General features: G+C 45.7%; 3 protein-coding genes across 3 annotated transcripts; 2 read left to right on the forward strand and 1 right to left on the reverse strand.

Moving 5' to 3' along the window:
- Window positions 1-11,284: 11,284 nt before the first annotated feature.
- Window positions 11,285-19,341, forward strand: LOC6596153 (gonadotropin-releasing hormone receptor). The gene is made up of 5 exons (XM_002021129.2): window positions 11,285-12,233; window positions 15,962-16,145; window positions 16,210-16,415; window positions 17,326-17,474; window positions 17,579-19,341. The coding sequence occupies exons 1-5, from the start codon at window positions 11,460-11,462 to the stop codon at window positions 18,039-18,041; spliced, it is 1,776 nt and encodes a 591-aa protein (XP_002021165.1). The 5' UTR covers window positions 11,285-11,459; the 3' UTR covers window positions 18,042-19,341.
- Window positions 19,342-20,906: 1,565 nt separating this feature from the next.
- LOC6596152 (U6 snRNA-associated Sm-like protein LSm2) lies at window positions 20,907-21,563 on the reverse strand. Its single transcript, XM_002021128.2, has 3 exons — window positions 21,527-21,563; window positions 21,398-21,465; window positions 20,907-21,308 (listed from the first exon to the last, which is right to left on the reverse strand). The coding sequence occupies exons 1-3, from the start codon at window positions 21,527-21,529 to the stop codon at window positions 21,092-21,094; spliced, it is 288 nt and encodes a 95-aa protein (XP_002021164.1). The 5' UTR covers window positions 21,530-21,563; the 3' UTR covers window positions 20,907-21,091.
- A 3,159-nt stretch (window positions 21,564-24,722) lies between these two features.
- On the forward strand, window positions 24,723-25,469 carry LOC6596150. The gene has a single exon (XM_002021126.2). The coding sequence runs from the start codon at window positions 24,751-24,753 to the stop codon at window positions 25,375-25,377; it is 627 nt and encodes a 208-aa protein (XP_002021162.1). The 5' UTR covers window positions 24,723-24,750; the 3' UTR covers window positions 25,378-25,469.
- The last annotated feature ends 513 nt before the right edge of the window (window positions 25,470-25,982 follow it).

The following is a 25,982-nucleotide window of genomic DNA, read 5'->3' on the forward strand; positions in this document are numbered from 1 at the left end:
GGCTTAGCCCGGTTCAGGACCCCCGACAAAAGGTGATGCTACTGATGATTTCTTTTAATGTTTGCTTGGATGGACTGCTGCTTCTGCCGCTCCTCCTCCTCCTCCTCCTACTCCTCATTGTTAAGCGCATTAGGGCTTCTGCTTGGAAACTAGAGCAGATCTAGCTGACCAAACCCCATCCTCTCTGCTGCGAAAGTCAGCATCTGTGTAAACCGTTGGGTACTAAGCGCATAGTCAATGCCTCTTGACTCCAATTGTTCTTGTTCTTTTGTTATTTTTGCGGAGATAAAATTTTATATGCAATTGTGGGTATGTCCGTCGACAGTTTTAGTTTGCCGGATCGATCCGCCAGCTGTCAGTTTCCCGTGGATTCCGTGCCTCTGCCGCCATTTGGTTGCGGCCCATTTTGCGCCCAATTCCCTTTGAAAGAATCGATGGATAGTAGGCCATAGTCCAAGTTTGCGACTGGTTCACGCCACATTGGGCAGCCCCTGATGCATAATCGGACTGTCATCTCAGCCGCAGCCAAACATATTCCGATTCCGCCTCAAGCGTGCCGCCTGTGTTCCACGCACCAGGAGTACATTGCTTGGGTCCTGGGAGCAGCCGGAATAATTGTGTATTCACTCCGCTCTTCCATACATCGAGAGGGTGTGACGACGCGCTGGTGCGATGTTGGGTGGCCTATTAGCCGCTTCATTTATGCCGTTCGTGCTTGCCCACAACAGCTAAGCGAACTAGTAGTATGTGTATCTGACAGATTTGTATGGCTGTGGCACGCAGACAATTATGTTGGGGCATCCACAAACACGGCAACCAGAGACGGACGTATACTCCGTTTAACCTTAATTAAAGCACATGACTAGGGCCGCTCATTCATTTTGCCTAATTGGAGAAACCCCTCGAATCGTCGCCCCACTCCTACACCTAAACCTACACCTAAAGGTCCGATTTCCTTCGAATGTGTCGGTTCTCAGTTTTCTCTCAGTGAGTCATCGGGCCACGCAAATAACCACGTGTACCTGCACGACAGGTGGGTCTTTATGACTAGATGATTGATATACTGGATCTGATATGAAGCTACCAGCTGCAACTGCCCCTGCCCCTGCCATCGATACAATTTCTCAATAGCAAATTGAAAGCATGAAAGATCTGCGAGCTACTATGCGGATTAACTCATTCTCTAAGATCCATTAAGGTCCCTGAGCGGAAATTATGCGAACGTCAGAGGGCTGGAGTGTTTGGCAAACATGCTTAAATAGTTTTGACCCTCTTCATAGCTCTGTTGACTTATGGTTTTTGCATCAAATTGGCTTATAAACCTTAAACGACTCAGCGATACTTACTGATGAAAGCGAAGGAGACCCACAAGCTAAAGTCATGGATTCAGCTCTTTTGTCTTTCACTTCAATTTTCATGATAAAATTATTAGTTCTCAAGTGAAATATTCTTGTTATGGATCAACGTTTTCAATATCAGGCATGTGGCGTAGTAAAAACATGGATTCTGCGAATTTTTTAATCAATTTCTTTCTTTCTTCTCTGCTCTTTTGAAAGTCGAAGAAAATAAATAAAATAAAATAAATAAACAAACAAACAAACAAACAGGCGCTTATACCGTTCCTTGTTTGCATGACTTTTGACACGCCACCCGTAGAGTGAGCTGGAGCATTGTTGGATATGCCACTCTTACGTTTCACTGCCACTTGTACCTGTGGCAGCCAGCAATGCCTACCGAGAATAGAACAAAGGGCCCCATGAATGGCAGCTGGGGGATGTTCATTTGCAGGCCGGCCTCCGTGGTTCGCCAACATTGAGCCCCTGCTGGTTGGCACGTAAACAGGCGGCCCTGATAGGCATCGGAGATCAATTCGACTGCTCCTTTCCTTTCTCCTTCCCTCACCCCATGTCGGTTGCCACCTGTTAATTTTATTAAATGGATATCAACGCACCAGTCGTCAAAAACAGTTCAAATATCTGAAGGCCTCGCTGGGCCAAGGGGCGCGAGGAAGAGCCCTGACTCCCGACACACATATTTCCTTGATTTGCTGGAGTTGCCTCCTGGACACCATCTGAATATTGGAATCAACGGTATTATGCCGTTATTATTGCAAGCATTTGAATTGTATTTTTATATCTATTGTTAAAAATCGCAGAAAGAGTGAAGAAAATAGTAAAGTGTTAAGCCCACATCGGCGGCAGTATTCAACTGAAGGTCATGAAAGTACCCACGGGATACGCCCTCGACTCAAAAGTCCTGCTGTCAAGGTTATTGTGATATAAAATTCTTTACAAGTACATCCTTCTGTACTTGTGCCAAGTGCCGGAGAGGGCAAGAAGGAGCCAGACCTATGTAGTTGCTTGGTAGCCGAAGTGATGCTTAGGCCTGGACAATCGGAACCCTTCTGCTTTGTTTTATGCAAGTGCAAAAGGTCAGCGGGACATGGGCAGGCCCAGACAGAAATTATGGTTACCAGATTTTCAATGGCCGAGACGTGAGACCGTCCAGAGTTCACTGGCCACCAGCCACCATCCAAATCCCAATCCGAATCCGCAGGCACAGCCACAGATGGGCCAGATATACCCATCCGTATCAGGCCACAATTAAGCACTTGGATTCTTGGCACGACTTTGGCTGTTGGGCTGTATTCCCATCTGTTACCCCGGGCACGAATATATTTGCATGCGTTTACGGGTCTTTTATTTGACGGCCATTAAAATGTTTAATTAGCGCTTCGCAAGTCATTCCGGCCAATTTTTTCATGAGCTCCACACGTCGTTTGCCCCCGTTTCCACTCAATTGTGGGGACACGGATACGAGCACAGTAGAATTGTACATTTTAATTGGAATATTTGAAGCCCTTAGGAGCATATTTATTTATGCTAACCTGTGCTCTCATGTTTCCGGAGCTCAAATTGGATAGGAATTTGTGCGATTTTCAGGCAGAACTGGAGCTTAGCTACAGATTTTGAGAGCACAGCTTGAAGGGGAACTTCAGGAGTTTCGGCACTTAAAAAAATTTAAATAAAATACTTTTCCTGCTCAGCAGCTCAGCATCTCAGCAGTTGCAAAACAATTCCTGGAAAAATATGGAGCCAACCAACTGCCGAAAGGTTCAATGCCGTCTGTTGTTGCTTGTACAAATTGGTCATCGTAAGCATGTGACTAACAACGCTGCGTCATTTCCGATAGCTGTGTGCTACTCCGTACCGTGTATACAATGCCGTGTCCCTTCTGATTGGACTGCAAGTCCCAAGGGGGACGCCGATGCAGGAAAAGGTATTTGATTGACAATACAATGATTTGCCTGTAATTGCTGTACGCAGAATGATATAGAATTGATAAGGACGTAGTTCCCAAGGGATGTAGGTTGCTGGTTGAGTTTGGGTTTCCAGGGAATCAGCAAGGCATAGAAAAATGTTCTCGAAGATTGAATAGTTAGGTCTGCAACCTTCCAACTAGTGTTCCAGTTCAGTGTCCTGATCGTATTTGTATATGAAATGGATGGTATTCTGTCCACATCCGCACTTAATCTTCATACACGAATCACTAAATCATCTCATTTTCTCCGTAATGGTTGGGTATTAGGGCAAGATAAATTGGCAAGAGTAAACAGCTTTGAGGTGACTGGTGCAGGAGCGAGTAATTTTTGTCTACTAACAGATATTGAATTATTAATGACGTCGGGCTTGATTGATACAATGTAGCTGAAGATTGTGGCGATTACCTGAAATAACAACACTTTTGCTAATGAATTCACACTTAAAAAATAGTAGAATTTCTTAATTTCGTTTGATGGAAAACTGTTCTCCTATTGTAAGATACTGATTACGTTGAATGTATTTACATTTTACATCCGCGGGGAATGCCAGAAAAGAGAATTTATGATTCCATTCCCGATTCATTCCCGGCAACGCTTCAATCGCTCTGGTTTAAAGCCTCTCCAAAGCACCAAGGCCACCAGACACCAGGCAGGCACTTCAAACAAACAGATGTCCAAATAAAGTATGTAGTTTGGAGGGGAAAACGGAGGGAAAGATGCCAAAGAGGCCAACAGAGCCCGGCAGAGCCCAACAGAGGACAGGCAGGCCTCGAGTGCCGGCAACAGGAGCCGGCATTGGCCCACGTCTGAGCAACATAAAAAATGTGTTCAAATACTTTAGAAAATGAACATCGCCGTACGCCAGAATGCCAATGCCAATGCCAATGAGAGAGAGTCCGGGAAAAGCCCCGGAGTGGCAGCCATAGCTATAGGCACCAGCATCGGCACAAACACAGGAGAAAGTAAACGAAAATCATAGCTGCTGCAAATCGAAAAGCCTCTCCGGTCTTGGGGCGACAGTTTCAATTGGACTCAGCCACCGCCAAAGCCGCAGTAGCCGAGAGCCGGACGGACCCTAAAGCTGGCTGAAAATCAATTTGTTCGACATTTTTTCCGGCATCGTGCACAGTGGATCGAAGCATTGAACGCAATGAAGTGTAGGGAATACGAGTGGTAGGAAACAATAAATGACAGAAAGGTTTTCACAAAAATGCCAACTTGTATATTAAGATTTGTATCGTGTGTGGAGGCCTCAACTTTCCTATTGGAATGCTATTGGAAAACTTAATTTTCGCAATGCAAAATTTTGATTTGGGTCAATGGACTTTACTGTCAGTTATCAGCCTTCTCATCTTCCCCCCGTCACATACTCGTACTCGTAGCAGTGAGTGCCTGTGCCCCTGCCCTGGCCCCTTGCCCGTGCCCAAGGCCTGGTCCAATCTGGGATAGGGATTTGGGTCTTGGCCGCCACCTCCACCGCCACCGTTGCTGTTGCTCCTGCTGCTGCCCATAAACTCCATTATTTATGCGGCACACTCTAGCAGCACATTAGTCGCTGGCACGTGTAGGACGTGGACGAGTGCCAATATTGGGGAGCGCTTGTTTATTTTTACTGGGCGGCTGTGTGTAATCAGCGGAGCATCCGAAGCTAATGATGGCCGGGGATGCTGATGCCGATGCCAGGAAGGGGCTCGACTCCCTTGGTGTCACCTGCTACTCTAGCCGCAGACCCAGCCCCAGCCCCAGACCCACTTTTAAGTTTGAAGTAACCGCACTGTATCCATGCGACACGACATTCATTTTTACGTTTTCGACCTTTATTGTGTCGAGTTTTGGGACAGAGATACTTTACATACAGCTTGAACGATTGCGCAACAGTGGCAAACTTTTGCCAGTCGGAAGACACTCGGTCCTCGGTCCTCGGTTCCATCCCTACATGCCATGCATACATGTACGCGGCGGTTTCCTGGCACACATGTAGCAACCATCCCGGCATACCAGCATCCCAGCAACCGAGTCAAGTGCTGTGACAATATTGCGCAGAATGAAGATAAATCACGAGAGAAGCAGGAAGCCGTAGTCCCAAGCCCAACGCCCTAATTTTATGTACCAAATTATGCATTTGGCGGGGATTACAAAACGAAACTGGGAGCACGGTATGACGGTCCCGGATCGGTCTTAAAGTTGAGAACGGAGCAGATACCGCACGGGTTTCTTTCCAGAGGCACACGTGCATGATAGTTAATACGAGTTTTTTTTATAATTCAATTATACTCTGCGTTTGTTGAAAAGTTAGTCTTTTCTCAGACTTTTTGGTTGCTCGGGGCCCAAAAAATGTGCGCAGAATTGCTTGAAACGCGTGCCGGCATGGGTGATTTTCAATTGTTATTCCATGCCAAATTAGGCGGTGATTAATCTGCCAGTTTGGATGAAATGATCCTCTGCAATTTGTAATTTGTAATTTCTTTTGCTCAAAATGCATCAATATAGTATAGTTCTGACTGTCTGCTTAAGATTTAATGTGTCACGCAATTCAATTACCTTGCTTGATCATTCCAGAGCCCGAGCTAAGAGGGGAATGTTTCTTTTTGCAATTGTTTAAAAATATATTCATCTCGATAGCAAGCACCAAGTGCTCGTTGTGCATAAATCACTTTATGCGATACGCCTGCCACCTTTTTTACAATATCGCTGTAGACACACAATGTAAATTTATTTAGTCATCAGTTGTCAAAGATACACGGTGCTCCTGCTCGTGCTCGTATGCTCATCTGTTCATTGGATGAGATCGTGAAATGCCGTCAACCAACATCAACATTGACAGCTTCAACGGCCAGTGCTGGCAGCGATTTCCGCATCCTGCGTAAGCGTCTAGGAAACAATGCCAGGCGGCGGTTCGAAAAACCGAAAATAAGCGGACTCCGGGCGGGTGGAGATGCGGCACATTAGCTGACATTGTTGCTGGTTCATCACACGTGACTGCGCTGCCACTCTTGGCGTCATTTGTCATGCGGCTCGTGGTTTTTGCTTCCTGTCTCCCATCTCCTACATACGTACCCTGTGGCATGTGCACATCTTGCTCTGGTTCTCATCGCCGAAAATGAATTTTTGTCCTATTTAGCATCGTCTCCCCCCCAGCCCAATCTGGTTTGTTCTATGCGGGCTCTCTGTGGTAGGTGCTGTCTGGCATTCAAATCGATAATGAGAGGTAACAAAGCCATTCTTTCCATTCTCAAAACCTCGCGATAGCACAACAAAAAAAAACGACGCACACGAAGGAGTGGGATCTGTTTCCATTCTGTTCTAATTTTCACTCATTAATGGGGCTTTTAGGGTGGGAGTTGGGGCGGCAGTTGCACAACCTTCGTTAAGCAGCATACAGCTTTCTTCCAGCCACGTCTCCGCGGTTACCAAACTGTTGCATTATCAGCCTTATCACTGCATACTTCATATGTTCTATGCAAAATTTTCGAATTGAGGAATGAATGAACATTTATGATGTATGATGATGGCAGTGCAATAGTGCGCTGGCCTTGGGGAAGGATTACAAAACAACAACAACCGCACAACGGCAGCACTGGTGGGTGGCCTCACGGCCTCAGCCGTAATGTGTGCACTCTGGCTAACATGATTTGCCAGAGCTTTCAACATTGCAAACTTCAAAATAATTGGATTAAATTAGGAAATGAGGAAATATGAGCGCAAAAGTTGGCCATGTTTTCTGTTAGCAACAATTTGTTACATTTTTACTCACACACTGCCGCTTTCAGGTGGAATAAAAAGTAAATTTACCTCTTGCATTATATTCATTTTTGTATTATAATATTTAATAAAAAGAACTGGTATTTTTTGTAGAAAAAATTAATTGTTTAACTATTTTTTTGGGGTATTTTTAAACTTTTAATTAACTTTATGTTTTTCAAACTCTATTAATTCCAAGGCTACATATTATATGGAGCATTTTAAATTAGAACGTGCATATGTCAAAATTGCACAATATATTTTGACATCTAGACATCGCAGCACCATGTACCCAACAATGTTGAAAAGGTTTCATTCAAACACAGTTTGTTTCATAGAAATATCTTTTTTCGTTCAGAAGCTATTAATAAAGCAACCTAAAATGTGCGACGGCACACTCTGCGTATTAGCAATGTCTGCAAGGTATTCATACGCCAAGGTTGCCAAAGGTTTTATGAATGAATATGCACGCAACACGTTCGCGGCCGGGACGAACATGTTCGAGCTGGCTTCAAACCAACGCCACTTGGGGCCTGAAAAACTTGGAGATTTCTTTGGCGCTCGCCAGATATCATTTGTCAGAACTCGACGCGCGGCAACGGTTGAAAGAGCGCTTTGTGGAGACACAGCTTGGAGCAGGATTCTAGAGAATGAACTCTCTGTTACAGCTAGCTCTTGGAATAACAAGTGGAAGTGAAATAAAGTAGTGAAAAGATAGAGTAGAAAACCTAAAGCAAAAATTAGTATTTTTTTAGTTAATTTTATGTGAACGCATTTAAATGGTATAAATATTAAGATATCTGTACAAAGATATAAACAGAAAAATATCAAGTTCTGCAAGCAACGAAGTCAAAAAAAAAATCAAAAAATCTAACAAGTTACCAAGGCAAGTTTTTGTACCTAGATACAGATGTTCCAAATCATATGATCTTAAAATAAAATACAGTAACACAATAATCTTTGAAAGACTGTGAAAGCTGTTTCGAATCGGTGTGTTCATTTGATCGACATGTACGAATATTCCCATTTTGTTTGTTTTTGTTTTGTGTCTATTGAATCCAGAGTATTAATCAAATTGGCATCGCAGCTACATATGTGGCATGAGGCAAACAGTGAATTGCGCCCATATTAAGATACGGATACATGCGAGTAAAGAAGCCCATTGGGATAGATACATGCGGCGATAGACAGCCAGAGATCGAGATCTGGCAGGGGTGCAGCTGCCGAAATTTTAATGACATGATAATATTTAACCTGAAAATACCAGCTGTTGTGGCTTTCAGTGCTTCAGTGTTTAGAGAAGCGGGCGGTCCAGCTGTGTAAATAGCCGCAGTTTCGGCTTAGACAAAACCCAAAGGTTCCCAATACATAAACGTGAATGTGAATGTGAGTACAAATAAGAGCACGAACGAACGCCAGCCCGAATAGCCAAATACCCGAATATTACCCAAAAACCCGGCTAATATCAGAGCAAGTGGAAAGTGTTGTGCTGTGTTGTATTGTATTTTATTGTGTCAAAGTGTTGTTACCTGCCTGCTTGCCCCCCAATTAAACCTACCACCACCTACCAGTTCGTCCCTACAACGGACGCCCTCTGGACACTGTTTCCGTGGAAAACATGGAGCTCGAGTCCGTCTTTTAGCTGTGAGTGGGTTGAGGCACAGTCTTTCTGCCATCAGGGCAGCTCCTTATGAACTTGCCAACTAATTACAAAGTAGCGCAGCACCAATATTTATAATAACAAACAGCTTTACAAATAAATTCCTTGGATTTCCTGACGAATGGGGAAAGTTTCCTGGAACTTGGAAAGCTGTGAAAACTAAAAGCAAATTGCACTTGAAATTTTTGGCACTTGTAAAAACTTTTCCTCGTTACAAGAGTAATAACCGAAAGCGACCCAACATTCAAAGTACTAAACACAACTACCAGAATCCTTATTAAGACAGCCCTGTGGCACATAATATTTGCAGTCAGCATTAACATCAAAAATTAACAATTCAAATAATATCTCTGGAAAGAGCAAGTAGTAATGGCCTAAAGATACTGCTAAAGATACTTTTGTGTGCAACAATAAGACAATTGGATTGTTGCTATCATCCTGACAAACAGATCCCTATCGACACCAAATAGATGGGGGGTTGTGGGTTACGAGTTGGCTGGCGAGTGTACAGAGGCCAATTGCGCATATTCTAGTGCAGGAACATCCTTGTCTATCCTTTATGTGTTAACATTTCTATCTGGTAGCATTTGGTATTTGAATATTCTCTTGTTTTGTTCCGGCGAAGCAGTGCATCCATTCATCCGATGCCTTTTCAGTGCATATCAATTAGAGATTGCTGTGGCATTGACATATTGATAGTACACAGTATTTAAATGAATAATAAATAAACAAAGAAAGTAAAATGGCCTGCATTCTGGTTCTGGTTCCAAACAAGTGAACCTTAGAAAGCAATTGGCGTTGCTGTCAGAATAAATTCCTGCCACACATGCAAATTGCTCGATATTGAAACAAATAAATTCAATAGGAAATATTTATGTATAAAGAGTTCATTCAACTGGAACTCAATTCAATTGTAGAGTCGCTCTCTACCAACGCATGTCAAATGATCGCATCCAATATTTCGAAAATAAATTGAGGATTGAAGATGGAATCGCCTTGATCTTTGTCGGAAAAGCGTCAAGTGTCGGTCTGATACATGCACATACATACATACATATGTGCACTATGTCGATTCCGAAAAACAACCGTCTAGACTGTTTGGACAGGGATTACTCCGGGTTGTGTGTGTGTGTTGTGTGCTGGAGGAATGCAAATCAATCAAAAATTGTGAGCGAAATTGGCTGAAAAGTTCACGCCAAAGTTCTCTCAACATCTTGGCTGTCGCCACACACGGATTATTGCTCAGATATCCCATATCCCATTTACGGGGAGCAGATGTGCCAAAGCCCGTCCCGGCCCGGCCACTGGCCCCGGCCGCCCACCGATCCATCAAATGCGCATTTGTATATTAATCGCGTTGATTAAACGCCCTCTGAGCGGGTGACGAGCGACGAGGTGTGGAACGGAACTCTCGGAGGCAGAGAGACAACTCTCGTTGACCCAGAGCACAACGAGCACAGAACAGGCCATTAGTCGATAGTCGATACAGCCAGCTCCCAGTGCTCTCAGCTGCAGCGGGCTTATGCGGTTAATTTGCGATAAAGTGCAATTATCATGTACAATAGTTAGCAGGTTCCAGTTTTGAAATGAAATGCTTCACACAACCAATTACTCTCGATCTCGTTTGTTGGGCTCTTGGGCACTCACCAACCGATTGTCTTCAATTGATGTGTATCAATTTAGGAGGAGGAATACTTGCTTGAATGTTGCCTGGTCCGTTGCCTGCCGTTTGCTGCCGCGGGCGTTGACAATGCCGCGGACACGCGCTTTTCTGCTGCTCGAGTGCCTTGAATTGGGTTTATTGTTTTCGCGTTAGGCAGAAAGCAACGAACGCAATAACAAAGGCCCAGCCAAGCGGCCAATTTAATTTATGTTCATAAATTAATTTGGAAAATGAAATTTTATGGAATTTCACTTTGAACCCCCCACTGCATAACGACGCTCGATGTTCCTGAAAGCCGGACCAAAGTCGACTACGACAACATCAGCCACGGAACAGACAATCGCAGCGGAATCTATTAAAGTTAATTCGCAGCACTGCAGCGCTGCAGCTCGCTCTGATCCGGAGAACTTAATAGCCCAAGGCAGCCAGCCCCCGGCGAGGGCATGGCTCTATCTCTAATTACGATTCGATAATTGCGTCTGATAATTGCCGACCCCGTCGTTGACCCCAACGACATGTGATTTCCACGGCGCTACAGCGTTTGAAATCGTATCCGCAGTCCGCAAAGTGTTCACCTGAGTTCAAGGTCGGGTCAGCAGCGAGAGCTGCTATTCCCGTAAGACTAAATGCAGCCCGACTGTCCCGTCTGTCCCGTCTGTCAGCCTCTCATTGGGGGACGCAAATTTCAGCAAATTCCATTTAACTCTTCAAAGAAATTCCCCCAATATTGTTGCCAACGATTTTACAAGCAAAAAAACCATAAGCTTCATGTACAAACAGATTAAAGGCCATGACATGGCACTAATTAATTTGCAATCCATGTGATGAAATTATACATTCTATTTATTTTACTTTCCATGACATCTTTTTGTTTTCTATACATATTTTGTATTTGCAGATTTAATTCAATTTTCCGAGAAAGTATGCACAACTCATTCAGAGTATAACGAAGTAAAGATGCTTACACTGCGTCCTGTACGGACCATCGCCTGCCCTTGAACCACCGTCATTCGCCAGCGCCAGCGCCAGCGAAAAAACCAAATTGAGAACCCAATTTAGCCGTCCCCGGAGTCATGGAGACCGATTGGGACACGGAAGCCCGTCTGCCCATTCCCTCCGATGCCGCCAGCGGTGCCGAAAACGATCTGGCAAGCAATTGGTCGACTCTATCGAACTTCACACGCCTCTTTAACGCCGCCGCCCCCGACCTTGTCAACTACACGCTCAACATGCTCGACTTGAGTGTGTCCATGGCCACGGAGGTCGCTAATGTGAGCATCTCTTCCACCACGCCAGTGCCCGCCTATGCCATCACGAACAGCTCCTCGATGGCCCACACCGACGGCCTACACGAGTCAGGCTCCCCGATGGCGGAGCAGGTGCCGGAGCACATGATGGACCATGCGCCGCAGCTGTCTCGCTCGGGACTGCTGAAGGTCTACGTTCTGGCGGTGATGGCGCTCTTTTCGCTTCTCGGCAACCTGCTGACCATCTGGAATATCTACAAAACGCGCATCTCGCGTCGCAACTCCCGGCACACGTGGAGCGCCATCTACTCGCTGATGTTCCACCTGTCGATCGCCGACGTCCTGGTCACCTGGTTCTGCATCATCGGCGAGGCCGCCTGGTGCTACACGGTCCAGTGGCTGGCCAACGAGCTCACCTGCAAGCTGGTGAAGCTCTTCCAGATGTTCAGCCTTTACCTGTCCACGTACGTTCTCGTCCTCATCGGCGTGGACCGTTGGATTGCAGTCAAGTACCCCATGAAGTCACTCAACATGGCCAAACGTTGTCATCGCCTGCTCGGGGGTACATACATCCTCTCGCTGGTGCTCAGCCTGCCACAGGTAAGTGCCGTCCCTTCAATTCCATTCATACTCGTACCAGCGAGACGTGCTACGTATGCACTCACGCTAATATCCTTCTGCTGTCTGTCAGAAATGGCTCAAAAAATGGTTGAAATGTTTGAGAACTGTCTTAAGTAATCTGCGCCGTTATAGTATCTTGTGTGGGTGGGCGTTCCATTAGGATAAGTTGCGGATTTAGCGTACCGCATACCTCCGACAGCCTTCTGATGAAGTTGAAGTAATATGTTTACTTTATAACACGCATACGCCCCGTGGCAAGGCGCAAATAGTCTTGAGTAGGCGCCAGAATGTGTGCAGACATTAAAAATGATTGCCTTCGCCGTCTCCTTCCGCCTTCTCTTTCCCCCCCATAAGTGTGCACTAAATGTGGCTTTGAGCGGTGACACGCCCACACACGTGCTCGTCGCGGGGACAGTCTGCCTCTGCTGCCAATCGAAGAACGGGGGTAGCTGGGGGTCGCTGAGGGTCGGCAAGCCGTCAGCGCAAAGGGTTTTTACCATTTTTACCCAAACAAAAAACTGCTGGCATTATTCATATTCTCCTTTCTCATTGTGCGGGGCGCCCTTTGACGACGCCCTTCCACACGAAGATGGCCTGAGATATATTCCTTTCTCTGGCAGCTGGACGATAAGCCCGACAGGGACTGCATTAATAGCTTGCTCTCGGATTGCCCTTCTCTCATTGATTGCATAATGTGCGCCGCGGGTATGTATTGTGTCGCCCGATAACATACAACAAATCCAGCTCTGTTGCCTGTTCCTGATTTATGGACCGTGGAACGAGCTGCTTGCCCACAGTCCATCTATCAGTGTGGCTCGAGAGTAGTATGTTTGGGTGCTCAACAGTAGAATACGCGCAGTCAGATAAGCAATTAATCGGTAAGGATTTTCGGAAATGTTGCCATGGAGCGAGGAACTAATTAAGTTCGATTGAAATCCAATTCGAAGGAAATACAAACGGACGGAAAGACCCAGTGTATAATGTTTATCCCATTCTTGTTATGCAGGTGCGGCACTTCCCAGTAATCTATGTGTGATGGCCTAAGCGGGAGCTGCATTTAATTAGGGGACTCCCTAGTACACGCACATGCGCGTGCAGGCCCAGGTTATGTGGGAATGGACCAATACATGATTCCCGCCTGCGGTTCTGCTATCTTTTATCAGTGTAAAATATTGCCTCGAATGGAAATTGCGGGCCTACAGCCACTAGGAGGCAGGATTATGCCACAGTATTATTGTGTTTGTGTGTGTGTGTGTGTATACTAGGGTATACGGGTATGTATACTCGTCGTATGAGTGATTTGTGCGTGTGGGCGTGCCTGCCTGCTGTGCGTGCCGGCTTGTCAAAGTGTCTGACTTGTTTAAATGCCGCAAAAAATGTTAAGTCTAATTACATTTTTATGTTATCCACCTACTCATTCCACCCCAAGGGCGTTCCAGAGAGGCATTAAGCCGCTTTTTTGGCAGCTTTTGGAGTAGAGGGCTCCGCCGGCGGTCGTCAGTAGCCCAAGTCATTGTTTTCGACTCTTTCGCTCCCTCTCCCTCTCTTTCTCCCTGACTCCCTGACATGTCACGACCCTATGTCTCAGGCGACTGACTCTCGGAGAGCTCTGAACAAGTTAATCTCAAATATTAATTACGGTGTTCTCTGGAGCTCATGGGGCGGCTCTGCTATTTCTGGATCGCACCCCGATATAGTGACATAATTATAAGGCCACTGTCACCCAATTAAAAGAAACTTTGCAATCATTATGTCTCATTTTATGGTGCACTTTCGCTGGGAGCCGGCGCCTGAGCAAACTTTTTTCATTTCGTTTTATTGAACACGCCACATAAAATTTATGCGCCAAACAGACGTGACGGCCGAAAAACACCCAGCGTCCAAATGGAATTGCTTTAAATAATTTTCCGGACGTCTCTCCACTGCCACACACGTTCTGTCACCCATCCGAGGTGTCACCCACACATGTTGATGAGCAATCACACCGAATTCAATATGAGACGCACCGCTGAACTCGTTGCCTCAAAAAACCAACATGAAAACTCCCTTGACTGTCAATAAACAACAAATGCTGAAAAATAAATTCGCGCATTGGTTTCCCCCCCATGCACATTCCACAAAAAATGGTCGATACGGAAGATACGAACGATACGGAGTTCGCACAGCGACCACAAAAGAATGCTGACAGTATGGAGTTCTTTCGGAACATCTGTGAGAGAAGCACTCTACTCCCATCTAACTTTGAGTTTTCAGCGACTCACCACGATTATTCGAGTGGCTTGATACTCGTTCGATTTTGGATAACCGCTTGGGTGACGTAGGCGACGCGTCGCGACACGTGGGTGAAGTCAAGATGCGGCCTTCTGCCATTGATATTCTACTCGTATATACGAAAATAATATTTTCATTACTCTTGTGGCGGAACAAGTTCCTGGAATAAGTCTATTTCCGTGCCGCAATAAATGTCAGGCCTCTCATTTTCGCCGGAATATTTTGTTGCCTACTTATTTGGTGGTCTCCATAATAGACTGCATAGTTGACATAGGGTACCTGCACAGAATTATAAATAAATCCAAACTAAGTGGATAGGGAAATAAATATGGCTGATGAAAAATTAAATTTCATGATTTAAATCAATTTTTAAATTTGTAAATTTGTTGGGCAGGCTGCCCATATCAACCCAACCATATCAAAAACCACAAAGAACTGAATCAAATAATCAATCAAATGTGTTTTGTGCATTGGCTTACAGAAAGATATTGCACTCCTGTCACTCTTCTGGATTAAAGACTTGGACTGTCCAAGTATCGTATCGATCCATATCTCTTAAACCCATTTTGAGCACCGCTCTGTTCGCTCTGTCCGGCTGCTTTAGTCGAGTCAATGGCTCGGAAGTTATAAATGTGCGAAATTAATACAAAAAATCAACCATTATACGATTATGCGCTTTCTTTCGCCTAGTCCTAGCTCTAGTCCCCAAGTGTCTTAGGTCTTATGTCTTATATAGTTTTACTGCACCGCTTAGTGGTGCGTGGCAAGTTTCACCATTTGGGTCAGCTGCTGGCACAGCAGCAACAGCAGGCGACAACCGGCAACGGTTGAGCGGCGTCAAGAAACCCATAAACTGTGAAAATAAAATGCGTCTTAGCGTATTGGCTAAGCGCCGACCCATCTGTCCCCAGGAGTCCACCCAGTAAGTCTCGACTTCCGTTTTATCAGCGTTGGCCAGACTTGAAACGACCAGTGCATTGGATCCTGTGTGTAACCAGAGGCAGAGACATCGTCTTTTTTCTAAGACACAGGTGGGCTCTTATGAGGGTTAATAATGGAATGCGGTGTGTGCCATTCGAACTCGAACTTGAGCTGCCAAAAGCATGGAAGTGTGCCTTCAATTACAGGCCTATTCACGTCCAACAATGGGAAAACCCGAGGGAGTCTAGGAAGGCATCAAAATGTGCTGGCATTCGCAAATTCACAAATGAAAGCAGCACAGCTTCTTCAGTCAGCAATTTTTAACTTTGGCTTAGCTGAGGCCTGGCAGCCTCCGCCTCCGCCCCCACCTCCACCTCCGTCTCCTGGCCTTCATATTGGCCAACGTGGGAAAAGGTTAAACAAACACTTATATGTCCGTCTCGCATCCACACAACTCATTTCGCCGCTTCTACTCATTGATAAGTAACCAGTGCATAATTTCTTTCTCACTCAAGTTCTTCATATTCCACGTGGCGCGAGGTCCCTTCGTGGAGGAGTTCTACCAGTGTGTCACCCATGGCTTCTACACGGCAGACTGGCAGGAGCAGATGTATGCCACCTTCACCCTGGTCTTCACCTTTCTACTGCCGCTGTGCATACTGTTTGGAACGTACATGTCGACCTTCCGCACAATATCAAGTAAGTTTCGGACAGGTCGCATATGTATCCTACTGATTTCCTCACTCTGGTGCGCCCCAACCAGGCAGCGAGAAGATGTTCCAGGGCTCCAAGCTGGCTAACTACTCCACGAACAAGCTTCCCACCCAGACGAATCGGCAGCGGCTAATACACAAGGCGAAAATGAAATCGCTGCGCATCTCCGTGGTGATCATCATAGCGTTCCTCATCTGCTGGACGCCCTACTACGTGATGATGATTATGTTCATGTTCCTGAATCCCGACAAAAGGGTGAGTACAACGTAGGCGTCGCTTCCCTTTCAAAGAATCGCCATTTCAATTGGGTCCAAGGGCACTTCAGAAATTTCCGGCTGCTGACTGACTGACAGGCCGAAAAAACGATTTTTAGTATCGGCTGATTTCGATGGCACATCAATCAGAAGTCGATTTGTCAGTTTGCTTCACTTCAACCCGAGCCGCGCCATCAGCATCCACAGGCCCCGAAGGCTTCCAGCCTTTTCTTGTCTTGTCTAATATTACGGCTTGTGGCGGTTGTAAAGCACGAAGGTCCCAGCCCCGAGCCCGACACGCCCAAGTCGCAGATGTTAGATCCGTTTCAGGGAATCTTTCCATTCTTTCACCACCTGCTCGAAGGGGCGGGCCGGAGCACATAAAAATGATTTCTAATGCTCAATTTTTAATTAATCGTGCGGCCCCCGGACCCGGACCGGCGTGTCATTAATTTTCCTTAACGGCTACGAAGGACAACTTTGATGACTGCCTGTGATTGCCCGTAAAGCGTGTACCAGAGGTACAGGATTATGGCTACCTTTCCACAGTCTCGGGCTGCCACCGCCTGTGTGCCCTATAAAACTTAAACCATTTAATATCAAAGAGGGGACTGACTAATCCTTTTATTGAGCATTCGCATGCACTCGACTGTGACCACTCCGAGCACTTGTACCTGTGATAAGCGCCGTTAGATTTCACCAATGTCCATATACTCGTATAAAGGGCACACTCGGAGGTAGCTAAGACGGTCCGGTCCAACAGCCCAAGTGCCCCCACAAGCCGGCATTGTTTAGGGCCACAGGGAAGAGACCACAATCGTCCGCCTGCCTACCAGACCCATTCAGACATACACAATCCCGACAAAAGGACTGCAAAGAAAATTAATTTGAATTTTCCCATTTGTTTGCAGCTGGGCGACGATCTGCAGGACGCCATCTTCTTTTTCGGAATGTCCAACAGCCTCGTCAACCCTCTCATCTACGGGGCCTTTCATCTGTGTCCGGGCAAAGGTAGCAAGTCCAGTGGAGGCGGAAATAACAACGCCTACAGTTTGAACAGGTGAGTAGTGAGTCCGTGCCCCACCCCGACATGGGCACTCCTTTGACACGGAACTCCGTTAACTCCGTTGCTCTTTCTCTCTCTCTCTCTCTCTATCTGCACAGAGGCGACTCTCAGCGCACCCCATCCATGCTGACAGCCGTGACGCAGGTGGACGGCACCGGAGGAAGCTCCCGACAGATGCGTGCCTTCCGGCAGCAGAGCTACTACCGCAGCTCGAGCAACGGCTGTGCGGGACCACCCTTCAAGGAGCAAGTGGGTCTACTGCACGTGGGTCCAGGGTCCTCCAGTGCCGGTCCCGGCTCTGTGTCCGGCAGCAACAGTGCAACGCCGCAGCTGATGCGCAAGGGCTCGTCGGTGCGCAGTCCACATCCGCACCTGGCGATCCTGGCCCGGCACCCCAGTTGCCTGCGCGAACAGGAACAGCAGCGCCTCCTGCTGCAGACAACCCCATCCACCGTCGTTCTCAACTACGACGCCCAGCGCGGGGGTGTAGGCGTGGGCGTGGCCAGTGGAGCGCACCTCACCGCGCTGCTGGACAACAACGAGCGGGTGTCGAGCGTGTGAGACGAGCTGGCGATGGCGGCGGCGGCGGCGGTGGAAAATGTGGCGACGAATGGGTCGGAGGACGCGTGTTCCTGCTGCCATTGCCTGAGCAGGGAGCTGGTGCGGCGGCAGCAAGGTTTCCAAGAGATTCCAGTGCAGTGATGATGTCAGAAGATTAGAGGATCAGAGAATCACATAGAGTAAGAGTAAGAGTAAGAGTAAGAGTGAGAGCGAGAGGTGCACCTGGAACAGGATGAGCCATGTGCTAACCATGAGAGCTGAGGCGTCGATGATCAGATCACCGAGCCGAGGAACGTGTGGGTAGTTAATACCAATTGAGAGTTAAGTCTTCAAACACAATGGGTGTGCTTAGAGTAGAGTGTTTATTTCTAGCATGTACGGTCTCCTCGCCCACACCGGGGCAATCCCTGGCAGATGTGGGTGGGGAGGTACTACTCATCGATAAGCAGCGGGAGCCGTCTCGCCTTGTGGCGGCAGCGATGCAGCTCCAACGATAAGTATTTTAATTAGCCATTAGTCCGTTTCAGGGAGCAGACACATTAAACTTTCTGAAATCAGTCAGTCTGCTTCTATGTCAGTGCAACGTTGAAAAGTTTGTTAGCGGACGGAATCCTGTCAGATTCGTCCCTCAGTTGTCCTTTTCTGAAAATCAATTGTCTAACGCAGCCAAAAACCAAACAGGGTAATAATTACTTAATACATTTAACTATAAATATATCAATGTGCATTTTTTGGGAGACATGTTTCGCTCTCGAATAGTTCCCCCAATAGCATCTGCAATAGCATAGCAATAGCAGCCCCCAATATAGTAGCCCCCAATATAGCAGCCCCCAACCGAATCGTTGAACAAACATTCATATTTATCCAACGAATTTCCAGAGTTTTGGAATGCCCTCATTACTTACTCAGAGCCTATTACTGTTTTCCTTTTACGAGTAGCATTGTTTTAAAATGTATTTACTTGAAGACAATAATGTTTTGATTTTTGAATGTCATACGAAAGCCAAATCTCTGCTCAATTTGTTCGAAAAGTTATCCCAGGGAGTTTGTATTGTATGTATATTGGATTGGATTGGATTGGAGGAGTACGGTGCACGAGTACCGTACCCTTTGTAAGCTGATTGCCCCGAAAAATGTGCACGGATCCGGAGGACAACTCTACAGGATTACGTGTATGCCCATCTATTCAGCATCCTGCTCGCATATTCATGTGCACCGTACGTTGTGTGTACTTATGTATAAATAATCTGTGTCAAATTTGTATAGTTTATTTTTAATAAAAACCGAATGATCCTTCCGAGACTTTACGAGCCAACTTTTAACGCCCACGCAGATACAGGGGCGGAGGCAGAGGCAGAGGCACAGGCAGAGCTCAACACGTTGATGAACTAGCGCTGGCGGGGGGGCCTATAAATCCACCGGGCTCACGTTCATAGGTCTCCACCCTCCACGCCTAGCATATTACAAAATTTTATGTGCGACACAGGCGGACGCGGACGTGGACGCACAGACATGGGCCGCTCATCATGATAGGCAACAGCATAACATAGGCGGGGACATTTTAAAAACGTTGGAATCCACTGCTCCGATGCTGTATCTATCTCGCAGTCCGTGTTCAAATGCTGAACAATGGGGGGGCGTGGGCCTGCTCCCCAATCTGCGGCACGAAGTTTTTGCTCTGCCGCTGCGCTACGACGGAAACCGGAACCGAATTACCACAAATAATGAAAGTCCTGCGTCCAAAAGAATCCGTGCGGGAGCGGGGCGATGGCCGAAAATGTTTTTCTCGTCCTGGCCCAAGCAAGTCCCAAGCTAGGCCCAAGCAAACCCCATGCCCCGTTCCCAAGTCAATTATGCGCAGTCAGACGGCGACTTCTCTGCCTCGTACAACTTTTGATTGCACGATTTTTCACCCAGTATGTATTGCCTGGGTCCAGCAGTCTTTAATGTAAATGCCGTAAGCATCGAGTGCACAGAAATGTTTTACGAACGAGTATTTCATTTTTAGTACGCATTCTTTCAAACAAAGCAATTCTGGGAACGGATGGATAGCGGAAAGGGACCGCACTTAACGGCCCGTATTAGGTACGAGTATTGGTGGAGAGGAGGGGAGTGGAGCGGGGGTCCCCAGGAATTAAAAACATTCCGCTGCTCCTCTCCATTTTATTGGCGTAGCCAAAAACTGCTGTTTTTGCTGTCCTACTGGGTCCTACTCGACGAAGCATCACAGTGACAATGCCAATGCCTATTCCAATGCCTGAGGACGGACAGTCATGGCTGTGACAGCCGCCATTTGGTAGCAGTTTGAAAGCAATACAAAAGGAACAATCGTAAAATGCGAAATATACGTACATACATTAATCGAGACATTTGAGTCTTTTTGTCGGTAGATACCATTCTACTGTGTTCATACATGACCTACTGGGAGTAGACGGGACATCGTCACAGCAATTATACAATTTTATGGAGCCATTCCTTTGGCCATTATCAACATGACGCAAACTGAGCGGAGGAGCTGCGACCCACGGTCGCCATTCGGGCATGGAACGCCATTGCCTTTGCGGCATATCAACATAAAATCGAAAGACTTCCGTGGTCTACCCGTAACCTCAGGCTTGACTCATCAGAAATTGATGAGCCGTAAATAACTCACATAAATGGATTCATTGTGCTGCCCACGAGCACTATCGTTAACATAAATATGTATATGTATATGTATGCATGTACATTTAGTGGTACTTTAAGCACTCCTCTGCGCCCTAGGTTTCGTTGAGTGTTTTTCTGTTGCGTTGAATGCAGCTTCTCCTGCTCAATAAATTATTTTGGAAAATACAATTTATAATGCGTATAGGTAAATGCATTGTCTTACGTGTTGAGTGGTTCTATTATTTTGTATTAAATTTCTTCATTTGCTATGACAAATGTTTCACTTAGGTATAGGGCGGGAGCACAAGAATATATGTAATAAAAACCTTGAAGTACACAAACAAAAAAAAAAAAAAACGCCCAGAGGAGCTGGACTGAGGTGAGCGTGCCGCAAAGGGGTGTTTCTACCGCGTGCTCACCACGGCCTCTTTGCGCGCGGCGTCTTGCAGCAGCTGGGTGTCTACCTCCTCGCCGGGCAGCTGGACGTAGCGGACGACAGAGCCGCGGATGAAGCAGTTCTTTACGCTGAGCATGTGCGGATATTTGTCTGGATCCGTCACACTGATGTCCGTTAGCTTTATATTCAGATACTGGTCCACGGAGTGCAGAGTGCCGCATATACTGTGGATGGATTGTTGATTGGAGGAAGAAGAAGATGCATGATTTCGGCGGCCGGTTCCACGCGACAAATGCACAGAAACCACACTCACCTGAGGTCATTTTTCAGCTCGACGACGACTTCCTTGCCCACCAGAGATTTGAAGAACGAGTAGAAGAGCTGATGGCAACGAGGAAAAGTTCAATTAGCATTGTATATACATTTATTTCAGATTTCTCACCATTGTTTTTGTTATTTCTTGTAAATTGATTGATGGATTTATCGATAATATTCTAATAAATATTCTACACGTTTGCTACATAATGAAAGGAAAAAAAGGGTATGGCCAGAACGGGCAGAGAGGCTGAATGGCACAGAAAATGCAACGCATGCAAGGTAAAATCCACCCCATTTGCTCAATATACCTTGAAGAAAAATAAAACGTAGGTGAGGTTCGTACGAATCTTTTAGTTTGCCTTGGCTGTTTTTGCCTGTTGTTGTCCGATATATACCGATACAAAATCCCCGCTCTATTTAAAAAGCTGCACAACTTGGAAAATAATACTGTTTGTAATTATTCTTGTAGATCTATCTTCTCTACTTACTTTTACCTGAACTGCGCTAAACTTCTTCCAGTTTCATAACATTCGTGAAGTGTCTTTGATATTCCGATTTCGATATTCCAAACATATAGAAACGTACACAACATTCCATAAATGCTAGAATTGACTTATCGATATATATTTTTTGTAGGTGATATTTTTGTGTGATATGCGGAACATATCGGAAGCAGAGATGCATTCTAGCTGTGAACCTTTCTTTAGTAGTCTGGCAGCCTTCCACTGGAGAACCAACATTTGGCGGTCTCATTTAAATTCTAATTTGAAATGTTGTCAGCCGCTTAATATCTGGATATTTATGAAAATCTAGTGGTGTGTTTTAGATTATGCTTACATAAACTCGCGATCGGCCTCGACCGGCCTCTCCACAGATTGGGCAAGGAGCTGACAGAGAAAGAAAAAAGTGCTATTATAGAGGCATGTAAACTTTAACAGCGAGCGGGAACTATCAGAGAAATAACTCCCACGCAGCTCTGCTGTACCCCTCTCACCACCCTCTTTGAGCCACCCTCGCTGCTGGAGTCTTATCCAAGCTGTATTTTTCCCCCTCCCTCACTCAAAGCGGTCAATAAAATCGCACGTAGAGGTGCGCGCGAGTCTAAATGCAAATCAAGTGAAAAGTGCAAGGCGAAATGCGGCAAATACTGTGTGAAAGTGTGAGTGAAAAAGAAAATATGTACCGCAAGAACAATATAATGAGCGGGACAATGCTAAATGGACAAAAAGTGAGTGACAGATCATAAGCAACTGAGCAAGCAGTGCAAGACAGTAAGGAGTACAAAGCGATAAGCAGTGCAAGGCAATAAGCAGTGCAAACTTAAATGGTCGAAAAGTGAGTGAAGTGCGAAAGAAAAAAAATTACACCGCAAGAACAATATAAAGAGCGGGAAGCAGTACAAGGCTTAATGACCAAAAAGTTAGTGAAAGGCTTAAAGTGAGAGCGACAAACAGCTCGGCCATCTACGAGCAGAAACGAGGGCTGGTTACTAAGCGGAGCCTTGCCGTCTTATCACAGCTTACAGCTTCCCCTAAGGTCACTCATTCAAAGCGGTCAATAAAATCAAGAACAAAACAACGCAGCAAAAGGGAACATCAAATAATATTCAACGCTTACCTATTGAAGTATGGGAACAGGTGAGTCTTTCTGTTTTGGATCATTCTTTATACTGTTTTTTTTTTCGATTTCTGTACCCGATTCTCAAAATGAGGATAGGGGTATATTAGATTTGTGGGGAAAATGGATGTGTGTAACGTCCAGAAAGAGTCGTTTCCGACCCCATAAAGTATATATATTCCTGATCTGCATCAATAGCCGAGTCCTGTCCATTGAGCACTGTCTGTCCGAGTCTGTCTGTCCGTCCCTATCAGCGCCTAGTGCTCAAAGACTATAAGACCTAGAGTAACGACATTTTATATCAGGACTTCCCCGCTTACTTCCGCCCCAGCAAAGAGCGAAAATCTGTGGCATCCACAATATTGAAGATACGAAATAACTAAAAACACACAATCATAGAGAGTGACCATATCTATCGGGTATAAATGTAGAGTTGCGGTCTCTGCAGCAACTCACAAAGTTCCCCTTCGTTCTTAGTATGTTATATACATATATACATATTATCTATATTTATATATGCAGTGTTTATAATTTCTACACTTATATTTTCTGGTGTATTCTCCTTTCGTTCCTTAGTTTGGCGGCCTAGTTTGAATTTGAATTTATTATGAAAGTAACACCAGGCACTTTATATCCCAGTAGTATTATATATGTATTATTCATCAGTTTACCTTTTCGATTCTCTGATCTTGGAACGTGTCACAGCGTTTCCTATCATTTAAGCCTCTTTGCTAGTTCAGCATACATATCATTTTAAACACTTTAAACATGTTACCGGATCTGGACGCCTTTTCGAAGCAGGATAAGGAGAAGGACGAACGTCACTCCTACACTAAGGAGAAACCTCTGACCTACAGCAGCAATGTGTTGGTCGGAAATTGGTTCAATCAGCGCTATCAGAAGGACATACGGAACGGGAACACCATACTCCCCGGACTGACGGCGGAGGAAGCTTGCGAACGGCACAAGACATGCAGCCAAGCCACGTATACGCCCTTCACTAGAAAGGAAACACTATACGATCACATCGAAAGCAAGCACCTCATGGAGGGGATCAAAGAATCGCAGAACTCGCGCCAGCCACTGGACCATGACGATCGGTACCTCAATAACTACACCTCCATGAACACTCTGATGTTCAACATGCTGCCCAAGATGCGACTGGACGAGTGCCTACAGATGGAAAAGGCAGGTCTGAGGTACCAGCCCAGCCAGCTCGATGCCACACAATGTTACGGCAACAACAGTTTACTACGCAATAAAATTCGATGCAAGCTGCTCAGCGAACGCCCCAATCGTGGAGCTACCAGCTACATGACGGACTTCAAAATCAAAATTAAGCCCGTCGAGCAGGGGCTGGGAGAGTGGACGACCGCTGATAACGACACCAAGACGAAGGATCGCGGCAAGTTTATTTTCATGAATTGTAACATGCACGACGACTTGATGAGCCTTAAAATTGAGTCCGCAGTCTCAAAGTACGCATAATATATACCATATTTAGAATGTATAATACCATACCTACAAACATACATCCAAATCCTTGGCCAACCGAATTCAGCTTGTCTAGTTTTTCAAGTGGGTGGGGGGTGTATAGTAGGTCGGTGTTCACTTGTTTATCTTTCATCTTAGTTTACTTTTTAATACTCAGTGTTTTTGATAGTTCTGAATTTTTTACTTGTATACATAGTTTTCATCCAGTTGGACTCGCAGATAAATTAAAACAGTAGAATGCATAGCACAGGCCAGAAGTCCTTGCTGCGTAACATGGCCTCATCGCCGTATGGCAAGGAGGTGCTGATAGGCAACTGGGCCGAGCGCCGCTATGAGATCGATGAGAAGAGCAACGCCGCCGTGCCAGGGGTGAGAGCACCGGAGGGCTGCGAGAAGCACCAGACCGTCAGCCAACGGACCTACACGAATGCGCCCTTCACAGGGATAGACACGGTCCAGAATTACTCGGATCAGCGCCAGGAGGCCTTTCAGAACTTAAGGAAAAACTCGACATCAAGCCTGAGTTTAGTGGACCACATCTCCCTGACGCGGAATTTCACCACCACCACCACCCTGACCTACGAGGTGCTTCCCCAGCGGTTCCTCAAGAAAAAGCAGTTGGATAGCGGAAACTGCGGCCCTCCTCAGCGCCAGCCCGAGCTCGACATGCTGCAATCATTCGGCAATCTGACCAGGACCTACAACTATAAAAAGCTCTTCAAGTGCGAGAAGCTACTGGCCCATCTCGCCGGCAAGGCACAGACCACATATAGCTCCTCCTACAACCGGGCGTTAAAAAGCGAGCCCATCATGGAGTTTGGCCCGGATTACGACGGGGTTGTCAAGTTCGATTTGACCTGCTAGGAAGCCGGCTAGCTCTCAGTTCAGATCAGTGTTGACCAGTTGCCCAGATCTTTTCCAAAATTACAGGTGTTTAAATAAAACTACGAAAGCTATATTACAAGATTCAATTTATTTCAAATCATTTTCTTGTATAATAATATAGGTTCGTATTTTAAGTAGTTTCTATATTTTTGATGCCGGAAATTCATTGTGGTTTTATTTTTTTTGGTTGCACATGCCGTGGCATTGGATGCTTTTTGCTTTCGCTTTTTTTTTGTTTTTTAGTTTGCAGAGTTATTTTGCTTGGATTCTTGTTTTTTTGTTTTTGTTTTTGGTTTTGGTTTTTTGAAATTAGTAGGTCGATAGACGTTTACAATACTCGTACTTTTGCTTTTTTCTTGTGTTATAGAATATATACTTTAATTTAATGTTAATTATTACAAAAAGTAAAATTTGACGACATTAAACTAGACGACGACTTTCGCTTAAATATTTTGCTTTTGATGCATTAAGATTTGCTTGCCTTAAAATCGTATTTTCGTTTTCGATTAATTTTGGACTGCCTCAATAGGTTTTTGCCTTTTCTTTTTATTTTTGTTTTGTTTTGTTTTTCTTTTTGGCTGACG

Source organism: Drosophila persimilis, unplaced genomic scaffold (assembly GCF_003286085.1).
Source record: "Drosophila persimilis strain 14011-0111.01,24,50 unplaced genomic scaffold, DperRS2 tig00000431-arrow-pilon, whole genome shotgun sequence".
In the NCBI taxonomy this organism is placed as follows: domain Eukaryota; kingdom Metazoa; phylum Arthropoda; class Insecta; order Diptera; family Drosophilidae; genus Drosophila; species Drosophila persimilis.